General features: G+C 35.3%; 2 protein-coding genes across 5 annotated transcripts in view; one reads left to right on the plus strand and one right to left on the minus strand.

Moving 5' to 3' along the window:
* The window catches only part of Tasor (transcription activation suppressor), a 49501-nt gene extending 32316 nt beyond the window's left edge, over positions 1 to 17185 (plus strand). The window contains exons 15-24 of one of the 3 annotated variants that reach the window (XM_029541762.1): positions 834 to 1198; positions 2878 to 3022; positions 4228 to 4287; positions 8018 to 8940; positions 11229 to 11351; positions 12073 to 12232; positions 12646 to 12754; positions 14605 to 14783; positions 14910 to 15077; positions 15625 to 17185. In XM_029541762.1, the coding sequence (XP_029397622.1) occupies positions 834 to 1198; positions 2878 to 3022; positions 4228 to 4287; positions 8018 to 8940; positions 11229 to 11351; positions 12073 to 12232; positions 12646 to 12754; positions 14605 to 14783; positions 14910 to 15077; positions 15625 to 15680 (2288 nt within the window). In that variant the 3' untranslated portion in view covers positions 15681 to 17185. The remainder of the gene's footprint in view (positions 1 to 833; positions 1199 to 2877; positions 3023 to 4227; positions 4288 to 8017; positions 8941 to 11228; positions 11352 to 12072; positions 12233 to 12645; positions 12755 to 14604; positions 14784 to 14909; positions 15078 to 15624) is intronic. The other 2 variants (XM_021202835.2, XM_029541761.1) reach the window with 2 other exon arrangements.
* Positions 17186 to 17234: 49 nt separating this feature from the next.
* Positions 17235 to 18590, minus strand: part of Ccdc66 (coiled-coil domain containing 66) — a 28350-nt gene continuing 26994 nt past the window's right edge. The window contains exon 17 of one of the 2 annotated variants that reach the window (XM_029541763.1): positions 17235 to 17799. In XM_029541763.1, coding sequence (XP_029397623.1) covers positions 17713 to 17799 — 87 coding nt within the window. In that variant the 3' untranslated portion in view covers positions 17235 to 17712. The remainder of the gene's footprint in view (positions 17800 to 18590) is intronic. The other variant, XM_021202838.2, reaches the window with a different exon arrangement.

An 18590-nucleotide genomic window follows, 5' to 3' on the forward strand; every position in this document is an offset into this window, starting at 1 on the left:
TCCCAAGTGCTGGGATTAAAGGCGTGCACAACCACTGCCTGGCAATGCCCTTGCTTTATTATTTACTTTTATGCTCTGATTGAACCAAAAGTCTTGCTCATGCTTGATAAGTGCTCATCAAATCGCTTCTCTTGAAGCAATTTCCACTAAGTTACCCAGATTGGCTTTTAACTCATTCCTTAGTCCAACTTATTGTCCTCTTTGACTTGGCTTCCCAAGTATTTGGGACAGGTGTATGTCACCAGACCTGGAACCTTTATTTTTAATTCTGAATTATCTATGTGGTAGTCATTACGTGCTATCTTCTAATTTTAAATTAATTAAAATGAAATAAAAATATATTTCACCAGCTGTACAACTGTATTAGAACATAAAGAAAGGCACGCTTAACCATCACAGAAAGTTCTATTTGACCGTGCTGCTGTTTTATGTAACTTTCAAGGCTTTTTCTTTATTTGATTTAGGTCTTTTTACTTTCAGTGTTTTATGTCTTAGGTCTTTTGTGACCTTCCTGGTTTTTAGATTTTCTCAATCATTTCAGAATCCTCTCTGTTTTAACTTAAGATAAATTTCATTTTCAGTATTTGGCTTTTCAAGACTGTTTCAGACTAATAAGGGTCTAGCCGTGCTTGTTGCTCTTCCATGTGTTCTTCAGATTTTCAGAAACAGTTACAATAAAGGACATAAATACATTTAGTCCCTACCCATAAATATCTTAAAAGTGACTTTTAAGTTACATTTGATTTTTATAATATATTACATTTTGTCATCCTGTCATAGATTGAGTATACTGGCTTTTAAAATAGAAGATAACTTTTCTTTCTTTTCCTCAGAATCTCCACAGTCCATTGGCTTAGTTGGACACGATCCTAACTTGAGACTGCAGCAGGAAGATTCAGGGAACACTGGAGACATCCACAAGCTTTATAATTGGCTCTCAGAAGCACTAGCAAATGCACGACACTCAGATGGATTCCTGACAGAGACAGTCAACAAGGCCTTAGGATTGAGTAGCAGTGGTACCTATGAAGAGCTAAAGCAAAAATGTGATTATGAGTTGAACTCTACTTATAAAAAAGAATCTGAGCAGCCTGCTTGTACAAAAATTGAAAATGTGCATTTTAAGGATGCTCAGAGCCCATTGCTAGAAGTCGATGCAGCATCTGTAAAGTATCCTACTCTTCTATCTAGCAGTGAGGTAGGTATTAACCATAAGCTACATTTTAAAGAGTAAACAGCCTACTAGTTATTGTGTGTGTCCTGAAGAGGGTATAGGCGTACTTCAGGGAGCGGATTTTCCTTCCCAAAATAACAAAGGCATACTCCTAAGTAAAAGTGCTTGTCTGGGAGGGAGAGTCTAAGCTATTGTTTCCTATATGCTTGTGTGCTTTATATAATCTAAAGTTTAACTATTATGCTAAAACTAGGACTAGATTGTCAGATTAGCATAGCAGGAGTTAATTCCATACTGTTTTGTAAAGAAACAAGTCCTAGAGACCCTGGCTGTTTAATGCTTTAACAGAATCAAGGTGAGTCAGGTGAAGCAACTGAACTTTGTAACATAGTGTTGTAAATTAGGTGTTCTGTATTGTGCAAATACAAATAAATAGATAGCCTTTGGGATTATTATCTTTGAGGTAATTCTTAGTTTTGCTTACTAAGGAATTGAGTTTGTTATGTATGGTTTGTGCTTAGTAGAAAAATCATTTCCTGCATTAGTCTTTCCTAAACGAGTAGCTGAATCACTGAGGAATAATACAAGATGCACTATATTCTTAAGAGTTCATATTTAATTTATTCTTGTGCCTTTGAAAAAAAGTTATGTATGCATGTCTCAGCCTTTCTGTATGTAGTTTGTGGATATTTATTTTAAGGAGAAGCTGGTGGTAGGAGGTTTACGTGGTAGGCGTTGAAATGTTAAGTTGTACTGTTAGTAATTCTCAGTATGTTTAATGAGAGTGTGGGCCAAGCATTGCCTGCTTCCTGTTTTTGTAACTATAGGGTTTATTCCTACTTATTTAAGTACTGTCTGTTGGTATTTTTAAATTACAATAACAAATATATTGCATATAAAATTTAAAATATAAGAGTTTACCAGTTACTGCTTTAAATCAACACCAGTTTTACATGCGTGTGTATTACTTTAAAGACTTATTTATTTTATTCATATGAGTGTTTTGCCTACATGTCTGTATATATACCACATGCCCCCTGGTGCCCTCTGAGAGCAGTAGAACTGTCAGATCCTTTGGAATAACTAGAGTTAAGATGTTGTGAGCTGCCATGTGGTGGTGGGAATTGAACCCTTGTCTTCTGTGAAAAGTTAGTGTCCTTTATTGCTAAGCCCTCTCTCTAGCTCTAAAATGTCTTTTTATAACTTTTTTTTTTACTGTATTTTAATTTTGTGTATATGTGTGACATTCAGAGGATAACTTTTGAATCCTGGAGAAAGCTACTTCAGGTCATCAGGCTTGGTGGCAAGTGCCTTTATCCATTAAGCCATCTTGCCAGTCTCTAGATAATATATATTGTTAATTTTGTTTATTTATTGGTGGGAAGTGTATGCTTGTTTATGACAGGGTTTTACTCTGAACCTGTGGCTGGCCTGTAACTCATTATATAAACCTGGTTGGCCTCATACGTTTGGTCTTCCTGCTTTGCCTTTTGATCCTGATTATAGGTAAGCGCTACTATTTCTGGCCTTGACAAAATATATTTTAATGTGGAGCTAGAATATTACAATCTTACATGTTGGTTTTACTCATTTGTAATGTGTAGTCTGAAGTTTGAACATCTGCTGCGAGGAAGTAGTCTGGTCTTGACATTAAAATTAAAATTAAAATGAAAACTATTAAATGCATGTACTTTTATTTCTAGGATCCGAATTTAATTAATGTCAATAATTTTGAAGAGTGCAGCCTCTGTCCTACTGTTTCTATTGAGCATGGATTCCTTAGACAACATTCTAAGTCAAACGATGAGGAAGAGACAGAAATACATTGGAAATTGATTCCAATTACAGGTAAGGAGTAGTAACTCACTGGTTATAGGTTTGCTTCCTTTTACTCAAGGACCAGTTTCTCGGAGAGTTTCATCTTTTCTAGATTCCAGTCTTGGGTCATGAGGTACCTATCTTACTTGGCTCTGCCATGAGTCTTTATTTTGAACAATGTATTGCATATCACTATTCTTCATTGACATCAGCAAGTATCTGCAAAGGGGTCTATTAATATAGGGATTATTAAGGGCATAGTTACTCTTGTGGAGTTTAGTGGGCATATTATCAATTAAAAACTGTTGACAGCAACTTGGAGAAGTAGGTGTTGGAATGAAGTGATGCTGTTTGGGTAGCCATTACTTTTCAACTCACTTTTCAACTCACTAACCTAAACTTTACTTCGACAAGCTGTCTGTTATCTAGAATATGGTCATGTTGAGGCTCATCTGTGTGAAGGAAATTTGATTTCCTAATGATTCATTCTGGAGCACAGCCTGAAAAGACCAAATGCAAATAACTAATGAAATCTATTGAACCACTGGTGTTTGACAGTTGTTGAAAGATTGTCATTTGTAATATTTTTACTTGTCCATGCACACACTACATGCTCTTAATATTCCAACTTCTTATTCATGTTTGCTAGCTCAATATATTTGGAATTGTTTTCTGGGCACATCTTTTCTATTCCTGTACCTTTATTTAGCCTTTGAAAAGAAATCGAAGGAAGAATGACTTGCTGAAAAGTAAATGGCTTGTGACCTACAATCTGTGAGACCTATAGGGAGTCTGAGAAGAATTTCTAAAACTCGATGAGTTTCCGTGGGCTTCAGCACTTCATACTTCTGTACTTCATACCTTACTGGAGAAGGCAAGAGACCCTAGACCTGATGCTAGAGAGGGAATTGATACTCTTTTATGAAATTGGAGGCATAGTGATACTTGGAAATCAAATAGAAAGTAGTTTGTAGGTGGTGGTTATCTTAACCTTTCGTCATTTAAACACCTTCATAATTGTTGTTGAGTTGTTTAAAGAAGTAATATAGCTGTTGATCTTCCATATCACCTGAATGGAAAGGGAAACAACTTCCCATTTCCAAATGACCTATCAAAAATGTTTAGGCAAAAGAAGGAATATTCCTTTGTTAGCATTTGTGGTTGTCTGAAAGGTGCCTAATGGGCGTCACTGGTATCTGAAGAGAGACTACAAATCTAATGGATGCTTTCCTCAGGAGGGAATGCAGGAAGCCCAGAAGACCAGCATGGGAAACATGGTGAGAAACAAACACCAGGTGAGAAGGCCCACTTTGCTTTTCTTCCCAATGTGCCCTTCTTCGGAATTGCTAGTTGCATTCTGGTTCTTCAAGTAGGGCATGGATTGACTTTGTGCTCCATACAGAGAAAGCTAGGCAAGATTTCTTAACTATCATTTTTAAATTATTCACTTAATTGTATCAGATATTTTTGTTACACACATATTCTGTGTTCTTGTCTATCTGATCGGGTGACTTAGGAAAATGAAAATGGTTTTCTTAGTGTGTTTCTTCAGATAGTCTATAAGAACCAATCTTGATTTTAAAATAACAATGTTATTTCTTTTCCTTTTCATACTCTGTTGATAATCTTGAAAGTTTTTTGGCCTTCTTTTTAAGTGTAAAGCTAACTTCTACAGATGGTTTCTGAGATTGAATACTATTTCCATAAACAAAAAGAATACTGATTAGCTAGTTGCAGTAGATACAAAGATGATAGTCTCCCTTGTTTGACTGAGCTCAGTCAAATTCTACTTCATTGTGTGTGTTTGTGGGATTTTCTTGACTTAGATTGATAGTGATCTATTTAAATGTTTCCATTTGTTTTAATACCTTACTCTTTAAGAAATCGCATGAGCCTTTTTGTTATTTTAATTTAGGGAGAAAGTTACATGATGTTTTGTTGTATGACGCTTTAGAGAAGTCTGAGATTTTTTAAATGTATAAGTAAAGCTAAATGGCTTTCTTTATAAACTAACTCTTTTCTTCAAGAAGATCTTTATCTCCTAGGAAAGATGACTTATTTTTGAAAATACATGATGTAATAAAGTACACAAATTTTTAGAGTATAGCTCAATAATGCTCATATAGGTATAAACTGTGTGACTGCTATCCAAGATGTACAACAGTCCCAGGACCCTTCTGTATTTTCTTCTATATTTTCTTGGGTCATGATATCTCCATTCACAATTGATGGCCACTAATCTCACTTTCTTTACCATATTTTAATTTTTTGTCTTGATAAGTTGAATCCACTGGTGCCTGTTTAGCTCTTTCATCCAACTTTTATGTCAAGGTTTCATCTATGCTGTGTATTGCCAGTAATTCTTTATAGGAGAAACAGTTACCTTATTTGAACTTCATAATGTTCTTTAGATATACACTTTTCTTTTCCTTGAGACACTGTATTTATATTTTGTAATTGAAAGTTAGATCTAAGTGATATTGTCGTATGAGAAATAATACATTCTCTTCACATGTTAAAAGTCAAATGACTGGTACTTTGTCAACAATCAGTAAAATAACAGGCGTTATAGACTGACATCTGTTAAATCATTTATTGATGGAGATGTGCTTTTTATTGATAAAGATGAGCTTTTTAAAACATGTTCTTAAAATCATTTCGAGTAATTTATACAAAATAAAAATGAACAATGTTTATTCACAATTTAAAGAAATTAATCTTGCTTTATTTATTTAATAAAGTGACTTGTGGGTGTGTATTGGGTATGAGGGATACATTTGACTATGTAGATGTGAATACATATATGTGGAGGCCAGAGGAAAACTTTGGTTTCTTCCTTTATTGCTTTAAGACAGGGTCTTCACTGAACCAGAAGCTTGCCCTTTAGTTAGGCTGGTTTGCCAGCAAATCCCTGTGGTTCCCCTCTCTCAACCCCACAATGTAACAGGCATGTGCATCCATGCCTGGCCTTTTACATTTTTCCTGGAGATTTGAACTGTGGTCCTAATGTTTGCATAATAGGTGCTTTTCCCCACTGATTATCCCTCTAAAATTAAGTTGTTATTATTGTTACTACTATTATTGAAACCCTGTATAAGGCAGGATTTTCCCAGTGTAACCCTGGCTGTCTTTGAACTAGGTGTGTAGATTAGGCTGGCCTTGAACTCATAGATTTGCCTGCCTCTGCCTCCCAAGTGCTAAGATTAAAGATGTGTGCTCCATTTCTGGCTTGCCTCTAGTAATTAATATGGAAATTTTTACATAGGTGTTTAAGTTACATTTAATTTTTTAAAAAAAGATGCTTAAAATTCATATCTTAATGATTCCCCCCACCCCCAGTGGTATGGTAGCTTAAGTCTAGCTCTTAAAGGCAAGTATATTGTCATGAAATAAATGTTTAAAAACTACCAAAACTTTTATTACTTTAATCAAAATAGTTGCTCTCAGTTTATCTAGTACTCAGGAGGCTGGGGCAGGAAGATTTATGAGTTCAAAGCTACCCTGACCCCACCTCATAAAAACAAAAGGGAATAGGGGGTGTTAAACAACAACAACAAAAAGTATTAAGTATGTTTACTTTGCCCTCAATAGGTCAATCATTGGTTACCAACTTCTTATATATCTGTTTATATATTTTATATGCATTTTAAACTACATTTTTAATGTTGTAAGTTTAAGTGTAGAACATTCAGTATTTCTCAGTCTTAAAGAACTTGAGCTTTGTATTTCATATAGTTTTAATTGTTGACATATTGGGTGTTTTACTTGCTTTCTTGTTTTGACATTTGTGCCTGCTGTTCTTGCTCTGTAAGTGTTTTTGCAGTAACTAAATGCAGTGGTAATGACATTGAAAAAAGTGCAAGTATGGGGATAATAAAAATGGAAATTTTTTGTAGAAAAAATGCACGGCTACATCTGAGCATAAACTTGGATTGTAAATTCACTGTAGGTACTATAGGTGTGAAAATTTATAAATGTACTTTCTGATTTAGAGTCACCATTTTCTATATTATAGTAGTGATATATTAAGAAATCAAGTTAGCTAAGACTTAAGGAAATTTTTTTTTATTTTTCAATCTTTTAATTATGTTGATAAATCTTTAGGCAAAAATCTTGACTTATTTCTAAAACTATATTACTATAAATTAATGTTTAATATAGATTCCTCTTATATTTAAAAATAGACTTGGGGTGCTTGTTTTAAAAAGTAATTTTAAAAACTTAATTAATCATATTTAAATTTAAGGTTTGTGGAGAAAACAACAGTACGATCTCATCAAAAGTTGTAGTCTCATTACCGTTGGGTTACACAAAGACTTTGTAATCTAAAATTCCTGGTAGCTGTCTTGTTTCTTATAGAATTATTTACAAATTAAATGACAATACTTGAGGGCATTATCAAAGGTACTACTCAATGCAGCTGTGAAATAAGGTCAATTCCTTTTCTGTTGAGCCTTTCTTTCCTGACAAAATGAGTCTGATCCATTAGCCAACCTACATGTGAGGGCCAGCCTAAAAATAGGTAGTTAACTTTCTAAGATGTTAAGAGCTGCAATATTTCTGTTGGGCTTTCTTCTAGTTGCCTTAGACTCCATTCTTACACTGATATGGCATTGTCCCGATTAGCCGTTCAATACAGCAATATAATAGTTTGCTAACATCAGATGGATAGAATGGTAGGGAAGCAAAAATAGAAGTGACTTAACATTTGTTTATGCCAGTCAGGCACTGGTGGGTTTTTGTTTTTGTTTTTATTTTTGTTGTTTTTAAACCCTTTTTTAAAAAGAGGCACTTCTGAACACTTGGAAGAACCTTTCATTGCTGTTACTGAAAACCAAAGTGTAGCCTATAAGTAGAGCAGATAGGACATGGGGTTTACACAGTTTTTTGAGGTTTTAAATTTACTTTGCAGTGGATATTTTTAAATATATACCTGAGCTGATGTGTTTTTAACTGAGTTTTTGTTCGTTTGTTTTTTAATGCTACTCATTTGGATTGCTCTTACAATAAACTCTTGTTGTATAGGAATGAAGTCACCAGGAGAACAACTGGTGTGCCTGCCACCAGCGGAGGCCTTTCCTAATGATCCCCGGGTCATCAATAGAGAAAGAAGCTGTGATTACCAGTTCCCATCCTCTCCATCTACAGACACTCTAAAAGGCACTACCAAGGAGGACTCTGTAGCAGGTCAGGCGATGACAGTGGAAGAACAGTGTGTGCCCGCAGCAGAGCTTCCTATAGTGAGCGAGACTACAGAGAATACAGTGTTAGGAGAGTTCCATCTCTTCTCTAGAAAGATAGAAGAGATTTTGAAGCAGAAGAATGTTTCATATGTTAGTACAATTTCCACACCTATCTTTTCAGCACAAGAGAAGATGAATCGCCTTTCTGAGTTCATATATTCTAAGACTTCTAAAGCTGGTGTTCAGGAATTTGTAGATGGTTTGCATGAAAAACTAAATACTATTATTATTAAAGCATCAGCTAAGGGTGTGAATTTGCCACCAGTAGTAAGTGCTAATCATTCTCATACTGCAACAGCATTGACTTCTCTGGGAAGGCATGTTGTATCAATTTCCTCAAGTGACTTAAGTGGTAAAGACCTTTTTGAACCGCTCTGTTCTGAACATTTAAAAGATAACTCTAATGAACAGTATTCCTCTTCAGTGGAAGTAGAAATGAATCAGCTGCACCACTGCAAAGAGTTAATGTTGACTTCTGATCACACTGTACCTGGTGATACTGTCCTGGAACCCACAGAAAAAGAAATAACAAAATCACCCAGTGGTATAACCATTTCTGCACAACCAGCACTTTCAAATTTTATAAGCCAGTTAGAACCTGAAGTATTTAATAGTTTGGTTAAAATCATGAAAGACGTCCAGAAAAATACTGTGAAGTTTTACATTCACGAAGAAGAGGAGAGTGTGCTTTGCAAAGAAATAAAGGTAACTAATGAGAAGGTAATCATACTGCTATATATACTCGATGGTCTGAACTCTGCAAAATTGAATTTTAAAGGTGGCCATAATATATTTTCTGAATTTAGTAATTCATAATTGAATAATAGTGCATTGAACTAAACATAGAACCTATGATCTCAGTATTGTGGTGTCAGACTCTTTTTTGTTTAATTTTAAATTGTTTGGATATATAAGGGCCTCCTGGGGCTGTAGCTAAATAAGTTTGATCCCCACTTTCATGGGGATAAGAAACCTCTGTTCATACTGTAAATTTACTTTAATTTTTAAAAACCTTTTTAAGTTGTTGTTATTATTACTATTATAGGGTACTATATGGTGCATGTATTGGAAGTCCTAGGATAATTTGTGAGAATCAATTCTCATCATTAAGTGGGCCCTGGGGAATAATTAACTCATGTAGTTAGGCTTGGTAGTAAGTACTTTTACCTGCTAAACCATCTTGCTAGCTTTTGATTTAGAGATTTAAAATAGGGCCATGTTTATTTGTTTTTTTATGAATGGGAAGGAAAATTACAGAGAGGTAATTAAGTTCTGGTGTTCATCTCATATCAGTCCAGTGAAAACACCTGTCCAGAAATGGTATAATGATATATTTATTTGTCATTTCTTTTTCTTTTAAAAGGTTTATTTATTTTATGTATTTGAGTATACTGTCGCTCTCTTCAAACTCACCAGAAGAGGGCATCAGATCCCATTGGTTGTGAGCCACAATGTGGTTGCTGGGAATTGAATTCATGACCTCTGTAAGAGCAGTCAGTGTTCTTACCTACTATTTTTTTGTTTGTTTTGTTTTGTTTTGTTTTCGAGACAAGGTTTCTCTGTATAGCTCTGGCTGTCCTGGAACTCACTTTGTAGACCAGGCTGGCCTCGAACTCAGAAATCCACCTGCCTCTGCCTCCCGAGTGCTGGGATTAAAGGCGCGCGCCACCACGCCCGGCCTATTTTTTGTTCTTTTAAAGAGGGTTTCACCGTGGCTATCCTGGAACTGATATATAGACCAGGTTGGCCTCAAACTTGAAGAGATCTACCTGACCCTGCTTCAGAGGGGCTCCTAGCAGGGCATTTTCTTTTAGTCAGTATTCACTGGAAATTTTCTTGCAGAACTGTTAGGGTAAAAAATTATTAATAAGAATTTAAACTTTAAATATGTCTTAAGACTGTTTTGTTACTATAGCAGTTAAACAGTATCCAGAATAAATTATGAAGTTTATTTTTTGTTTTTTTCAGACAGAGTTTCTCTTTGTAGTCCTGGCTGTCCTGGAACTCACTCTGTAGACCAGGCTGGCCCAAACTCAGAAATCTGTGTGCCTCTGCCCCCAAGTGCTGGAATAAAAGGCATGCGCCACCACTGCCTGGCAAAGTTTTTCTTTTTTTTTTTAAATATAAAGATGACAGTTGCCAGCAGTCCTATCAGATATTTTACCTTCTTATTAATAAACTAAGGTAATATGAGATCTTCCTAAAAATTTCAGAGTTGAAGGCAAAAATCATTGTGGAAAATGGTGCTTCATACTGGCTATACAAAAATGTTGTCTTGATGAATAGTAAACCACTGCTACAGTTGAGAAATTTTATCTCCTGTCTGTGGAATGAAGACTGTCCCCTCCAGGTTCATACAGTTTGCTTCAGGGCTAAGGGTTTCACCAGGAGGCAAAGGCAAAGTACAAGGGAACTCAAGGGCTTACCTTCCATGTCCTGTGAAAGGTAGTAGTATATTACCAACATTGAAAAAAATGCTAGGCTGCTCTGTCTGAAGATGTAAACTTGGCAGAAATGGTAAAACTAGTTGTGAATACCATTGCTCATACAAAAAATGTCACATGAATTCCTTTTGGATTAAATGATCTTGAGTCATACAGTGCTCTGAAAAAGTATTATAATAGTATAATAGTATCCCAAATATCTAAGCCAGACTAATGAAAGCAAACAGGAGACAGGGAGTAGCTAATATCAGGTCCTCTTTACCATATGGGGGGTCAGAGGAGGTCTCCTGGGTTTACTGTAATAGTGGAGGTAGTAAGTGGGTCAGGAGTCTAACAGCAGTTAAGCTTTATTAAATATGCTTTCTAACATTGTAAAAATGTCTGTTCAAACCAAACCGGAAGAGTAGATATGATGGCCTCTATGGTCTTTTGAAGTAAAAGTTCATAGTGTCCTAGGTAAAGCTTATCATCTTATATTGCATTTTTCATTTTAAATTGATGTTTGCTAGAAAGTTTGTTAATGTTGACTTAGTTATTTTTCTTTGACAGGATTATCTTACCAAATTAGGAAATACAGAATGTCATCCGGATCAGTTTTTGGAGAGGAGATCAAACTTGGATAAACTATTGATTATTATTCAAAATGAAGACATTGCAGATTTCATTCACAAGGTAGACAAAGTCCAGTTCACTATTTTGTTTTCTAAAACTATCTCATTCTTAATTCTGAGAACAAAGATTATGTTTTTAAGATAAAGATTCTTAAGTACCTGTCCAGGAGCCAGCTTGTGAGAATTGTGTATTTGTAAATCTTTTAAGTTACTATATGTTAGTAATCTTCCCTGTCATTCAGATTAGTTAAGATGTGCTGAATTCTTGATATAGAGGTAAGGAGTGTTCTACTAACTCTTGGTACTGAAATCTATATTTGAATGCAGACAAACCTTGCCTCAGACTGACCTCTCACGACCATTCTTGCACTCTAGGCTTTCTTCCTGTCCCATCTTTTTGAGACAGTATGCTGTATAGCCTAGAAAGGCTCCAGCTATGTAGCCTAGGCTGACCTCCTAATCCTCCTTCCTCTGTATCTCAAGTGGTATGATACAGATATGTGCCACCACACCTGGCTCCTAGGATTGAAATCTGTTACGGGTTAGAGATATATTAGGATTTTATCCATTTTGTGTTTTTAGCCTATTGTAAACTCCTTAGTATTCTGTTTATAAATGCTAGTTTATACTACTGTGATGTAATATTTAAAATAGTGTGTGATTTTCCAATACTGAGCAATAGTATTTTTTTTTTAGACTTTATTCTTAGGTAAGCCTATTCTAAAATATATTTATTAGTTCATTTATCTATCTTATTTCTGGTTTTGTTTGGTATTTAACAGGTACCTGGCTTAGTGACTTTAAAGAAGCTTCCATGTGTTAGTTTTGCTGGTGTTGATAGCCTGGATGATGTTAAAAATCATACATACAACGAGTTATTTGTATCTGGTGGCTTTATTGTGTCTGATGAATCAATTCTAAATCTAGAGGTTGTCACAATTGGTAAGAATGAGTACATTATTTTTTAGTATGTGATTCCTGGGGTGTGGTTGCCCTAGGTCTTTATGGAAAATTAAAATTATGAGATTAAAAGATGTATTGCTTATTGTGCCATTCATGGGGAAGTGGCTTATTTCTGTATTTTCCTGAGCCTCTGTTACCCACAGTTCTTCTCTATTCTATCTTATATATAAATTCTTTCATGTAAATCTGGTCTGTACTACCTGCTGTGACACTTGGCTTCCTCTGGTAGTGGTATTGATACTGGGTTGTTTGTAGCTGTTATAGTTTTAAGTTACCCCTCAGAGCAAGATAGTCTATGGATAAAAGGAGATAGGTCTGTATAAATGCAAACAAGCACTTCTTCCAGAAATTTAATACTAACTTTAAAAACTGAATTTCATTGCCTCTAACAGAGAGCCTTAAAATTTTTTTGACATTCCTTGAAGAACTGAGTACTCCAGAAGGGAAATGGCAATGGAAAATCCACTGTAAATTCCAGAAGAAACTAAAGGAACTGGGCAGGTAAGAAACTCTTAGAAACTCTTCTCAGGGCCTTCCCCCTTACCATATTCAAGTTCATGTCCTCTTTTTTCCCCCCACTGGAACATAGGCATCCTATCAGGGCTAACATTTAGTTCAAGAAAATTGACACTTCTGTACTAGACCCCTGTCAACTGCCAGTTGTTCCTTACCTAGGGATGGAATCTCCTCAGTATCTTTCCTTGCTGTGCTGTAATTTTGACTGGCTTGATTTTGTGCATGTTTTGGGTAAGCAACTCTAGCTGTTGTACGTTGAGTGCAACAGATCTGTTAAAGTCTAAAATACAGTTTTCCCACAGCATTGCACATCTGGCTCTTAGGATCTTTCTGCTCCCTGTTTTACATAGTTAAAGCCATTCCTTTAAAAACGAATCTGTATCTGTTCTCCAAATCAGACCCGACTCCATCTCAGTCCTTAGGTAAGCAGAGAGTCGAGGGTTGATCTCAGCCTGATGAGATGCAGTTAGAACAGGTTTATATGTATATGTTTGATTCCTAACATGTCTGGAAATTACTTCTTTGGAGTAACTTAGTTACAAAGATCCACAAACAGTATGGGAAGTTTGGCATGCTGTATCTGGTTAGTAGGGCTGTCTTTATAATCTAATTAAGTATATTAGATTTCTATCAGCTTTAATTTCCTAAGTCCTAGAATTTTTTTTTTTTCTTTGTGGAGCATGTATATGTGGAATACACTCAATCTGTGCATGCAGAGGCCAGAGCAGGACATCATTCTCTTTCTTTCCACCTTAACAGACTTAAGACAGAGGGCCTGTTCCTGGAACAAAAGCTATACTGGCAAGTTGGTCAGGCCGTTCTCATGAACAGCCCATCTTCTCCCTTGCTGGGATGGTAGACACATCCAGCTGTGTGTTGGGGATGTGAATTGGGTCCTCATGTTTAAAGAGCACATGTTCTTACTCACTGAGCCATTTTTTTTTTAGTTCCCAATTTTTTTGTAAGTTAATTTTTTTCCTGTGAGATAGACCTCTTGCTGTATAATTCCAGCCAGTTACTATCTACTTTGTAGACCAAACTAGCCTCAAAGTCATGGGCAAATCCTTCTGCCTCTGCTTCCAACATGCTGTGTAGGCATATACCACCAAAACTGGTTCTAGGTCACAGGTTTTTCATTGTCACTAGCACCTATTGACATTCTGTGACAGTCTTCAGGAAATTCAAAGTTAAGTAATTCCAGTGTTCAGTTATATATAGCCTTTTGAGTGCTGGAATTAAAAAAGTACAATACCGTACCTACCTAATACTGTACTTTTTGGACTTTGTCTTTTTTACATCCAATGAAACAAGAAAGGGGTAAGTCTTGACTTCATATAGAGCATAATACTAAGACCCAAAGGTTTATATTTTCTGCAGGCTTAGTAATGTGACCCCCATCTTCATTTATGTACAATTAATAACCTTTACCAGATTTTACCTTTAAGTATTATTACAAATAGCTTAAAAGCCATGTGTTCTGTTAGGAAGAGTTATACTATACTATGCTATACTATACTATACTATACTTAAGACAGTATAGCCTAGGCTGTTCACCTCCTGAAGTCATATAATTATAGACCTATGCCACTGTGCACAACTTTTTTTTGGTCTTTTATTTTCTTAAAGTTTAAAATCAATAAATAGTAAATAGGTTCAGGTTTTAGCCTGAAGTGCGAGACCTCTCAAAAAACATGCTTGTCAAATGCACAGTTCCCACTTCTCTCCTACCTAACCAACGCTCTTATACCAAGCAGTAAGCTAAACAACTTTTAATGGTTGTTAATTAAGAAAAAAATTGCCAGTATTCAGGTTCTGAACTCTGCTTACTCTCACAGAATGAACACAAAAGCTCTGAGTCTGCTGACTCTTCTGAATGTGTATCAGAAGAAACATCTGGTTGAGATTTTGTCTTACCACAGTTGTGACTCACAAACTCGAAATGCTCCAGAAATGGACTGCCTTATTAGGCTTCAGGCTCAGAACATACAGCAACGACACATAGTCTTTCTAACAGGTAGGAGCATGCTCTTGCTGATACAGGAAAGGGGCTGGAGTGGGTGCTAAGTCATAGTTTTGAACATAGGGTGGAAAAGATTTTGTTTAGAGCAGGTGTCAGTTTATGTACATTTCCTTTTTTTAGAGAAGAATATCAAGATGGTTTCCAGTTATACAGATAATGGAATTGTAGTTGCAACTACTGAAGACTTTATGCAAAACTTTACAAGTCTTGTGGGCTATCACAACTCAGTTACAGAAGAGAATCTTCCGCCACTGCATGGTGCTAATGAGAATCTTGAGTCACAGTCAGGTAACTTTTCAGTAGTTGTCATTTTCTTTAGGTGAGGCAGAATAAGGAATGGTTTTGTTTATCCAATAATGAAATGTTTATTTGAAACCATTTGCCTATAATGACATCACTGTAGAACTTGGTATATACAAGATCTGCTCATTGATTATACCATAGTTAGTACAAGTTGTTTGTTACTGTATAGGCTATATATTCATTAGTCTATACTGTGGACAACATATATGTCTATTAAGCTTTATTGCCTGCTGTTTGCTGTCAGTTTTTCTTAAGCCAGATAGAGGGATTGTTGGGCTACAAAGGTCTTTAGATATATGTGCTAGTTTAATATCTTAAGTAGTGAGAATATCTTACCTTCAGTCTTCCGTGAGATGGCCTCTGCCTGTTCCAGACTTTAAAATAAAAGCTGTTCTTAAATTATTCTTGGTGAAAAGCAGAGATTACTAAGCATTCAGTTGAGCTAACCAGTTTAGTAATTCAGTACAGCTACATGTCAGAAGTTTTATTTTATATTTGTCTTATGAAATACTGAATTACCGTATAACTTTAGATGCTGTTTTGACATTAACCCCTTTGGAGCTGGGAGTTGGGATTTCCCAACATTAAACGTGAACACATTTCGCAGAAGCTTTTAGCATCGGATTATCTGGACACTCACACCTAGTGTGAGTGTTGTGACTAAGTGACCTTGTGGCAGAAGACCAAGCTTTAAGGGATTGTGGACTTTGCAGATCCTGACGCACTATATTGTGTGAGTAGTGTATAATTAATAACTAAACAAATTGTGTATTACAATAGAGAAGGGCTTTTTGTTTTTTAAATGTAGCTCTTTTAGAAAACGGTGAAAAGGATGAAGAGGATATGTCTCTGGATTCAGGGGATGAAATCTCACATATAGAAGTATTCAGCAATGTTCATTCAGAAATATTGGCGGGAGAAACCAAAGGATCAAGTGGAACAGATCAAAAAAAGAATATTCAAATTGAATTGCAGTCATCTCTTGATGTGCAAAACAGTTTATTAGAAGATAAGACTTATTTAATTGATTGTGAAGAGAGAGCTCCTATTGCTAGAGTATGCTCTGAAGGAGAGAACAGCAATTCAGCAGAACAAGATTCCTATAGCGACTTTCAGGCTGACCAAAATCAATTAAAAATGTCCCATCAGTTTAGTCATTTTAATGTTCTCACGCACCAGACGTTTCTGGGGACACCATATGCCCTTTCATCAACTCAGTCTCAAGAAAATGAAAATTACTTTTTATCTGCTTACAAAAACTTGGATACAGAGAAATCTCCATTAAGTTAAGGATGTGTTCAAGGAGAAATTACAGTAATTAAAAAATAGGTTGTTGTGGACATTTTTCAGTTTCTTAAAAGTGAATTGATGATTTATAAACAAGTTTCTTGACCTTTCTGAAATTTTTTCCTTTCCTGTTTATTTAAATAATGATGGCCTATAACATTTGAAGCATCTGAAAATTGAAAAAAAATTTTTTGACATATTGTAATCATATTATCTCATGTTAGCACCTTTCAGTTTTACATTTGTTACCTGTACTTGGGCTTCAAATTGAAGTCTGTTTTATATGTAAAATTTGATGTTTATAAAAGAATGGTAAATAGTAATGACTTTCTTTAATGTCAGATGACAACTAATTTTGCTGAAATGTCAACTATTTATTTTGATTAAAGCTTTTGTATAGTGTTTTTACACAGGTATAAGCCAGCAGTGTAAATATTTATAGGATTTTGGCTCAGTACCTCAAGCTATATGTAACAGTACAGTTGAATTCTAGGTAGTAAGTCTATTGTACAGAATACCAAGTAGCATTTTCTCAGTCTTTAGGTTTAGCTGTGAAAACATTTGCTTCATTTGAATTTTGGTTAACTTTTTGAGATCTCTTTGATAAATAGTATTTTGTGTGATCCTTTAGTTAAATGAACTTTTTAAAATGAGGCTTCTGCTTTCAATAGTATTGGATAATTTGGAACAGATCTTGAAGTTTTAATTAGAACTTGATGTTACACTAAATGTGGAGATACATTTTTTTTTTTAAAGATTTATTTATTATATGTAAGTACACTGTAGCTGTCTTCAGACACTCCAGAAGAGGGAGTCAGATCTTGTTACGGATGGTTATGAGCCACCATGTGGTTGCTGGGATTTGAACTCCAGACCTTTGGAAGAGTAGTCGGGTGCTCTTACCCGCTGAGCCATCTCACCAGCCCCGGAGATACATTTTTAAACCCTCATCTCTTGCCTACTGTTACTAATGTTAACTTCAAAATAGTGAAAACTAGAATCTCCACTTTAATATGATGAAAACCAAATTTACAGAAGAGAAAAGCCAGATTGAAATGAATTTGTATTATTTCAGTAAGAGTCTATCTTTGTGTTAATAGTGCTTTTCATGCCCTAAAAGAACTTTTAACAGAACAAATGAGCAATGCTGTTAACAGGTCAGGAATCTCCAGATTCTACTGTGGTAAGTAGAAAGTACTTTTATACCCTAATGTGACAGATTTTTTTTTTTAAACTATAAACTTTTTTATTGTACTTAGAAAATACATCATTTCACTACATAATGTAGTTTGTCATTGTGTGCTTGAAAAATGCTGTTGCGTGGTGAGCATATTTAAAACGAAGAACTAAAATTATCTTCTTGGTTTGCGGTTAAGGGTATGAGATTCGTTTCCAACTCCTTTTGTTTCTGGAGAAGACCCTGCAATCACATTGATATTTTAGTGAAGGTATATAACCAACTTAAATATTTTCTTCTCTTTCATATTCCTCTTAATACATGATACAAAATATTATTGAACTCTCAGGATAGAGATAACTTAAGTTTCTTTTTCTTTCTTTTTTTAAAAAAGTAATTCTTGTTGTCTAGCTAGAACATTTTCTACTATGGAAACAACAGGGATTTTTTTTTTTGGTTTACCACTATTGGATTTCTAAAGTGAAATCCACTCTCAAGACACAGTAAGAGTCTTAACATTCCCAGTGTTTATCTTGGCTCTGCTGAACAGCACAACAAGGTTATGGTGAAGTGAAGCATGAACATCCTATTCCTTTCTCTTGCTCCTTTGTTCACCCAGGTTGAGTCCTGAGCTCAAGCTAGCTATATGTAAGCTCTTAAAGGACACAAGTAAATGGTGTCTGAGCAGAGGTGGTTTTCTAGCTTTAGGAAGGGCAATAAAGGGTAAGCAGCACACAAGCCAAATTTCCCCCAAATACAGTGTAATAGCCCCAGGATAGGTTTCAGCACATTACCAGGTTTTATTTTTGCCTGTGTAAAAGGTAGTAAAAATGTATAATTTCATTCTTTGAACAGATCTATTCTGTTCTTAACTTTAAAAAAATGGACCATATTGGTTAAAATTAATTAAAGCATAATTGTATATTTGTTTCTTGGTTTTAGCACTTTATTGTGTTTTGATGTTTTAAATGTACATATTTTTAAATAAAAGTTGTCTTAATATGCAAACTGTCTCCGGACTTTGATTCTCAGAA

The sequence above is a fragment of the Mus pahari genome, chromosome 8, assembly GCF_900095145.1.
Source record: "Mus pahari chromosome 8, PAHARI_EIJ_v1.1, whole genome shotgun sequence".
Lineage (NCBI taxonomy): Eukaryota > Metazoa > Chordata > Mammalia > Rodentia > Muridae > Mus > Mus pahari.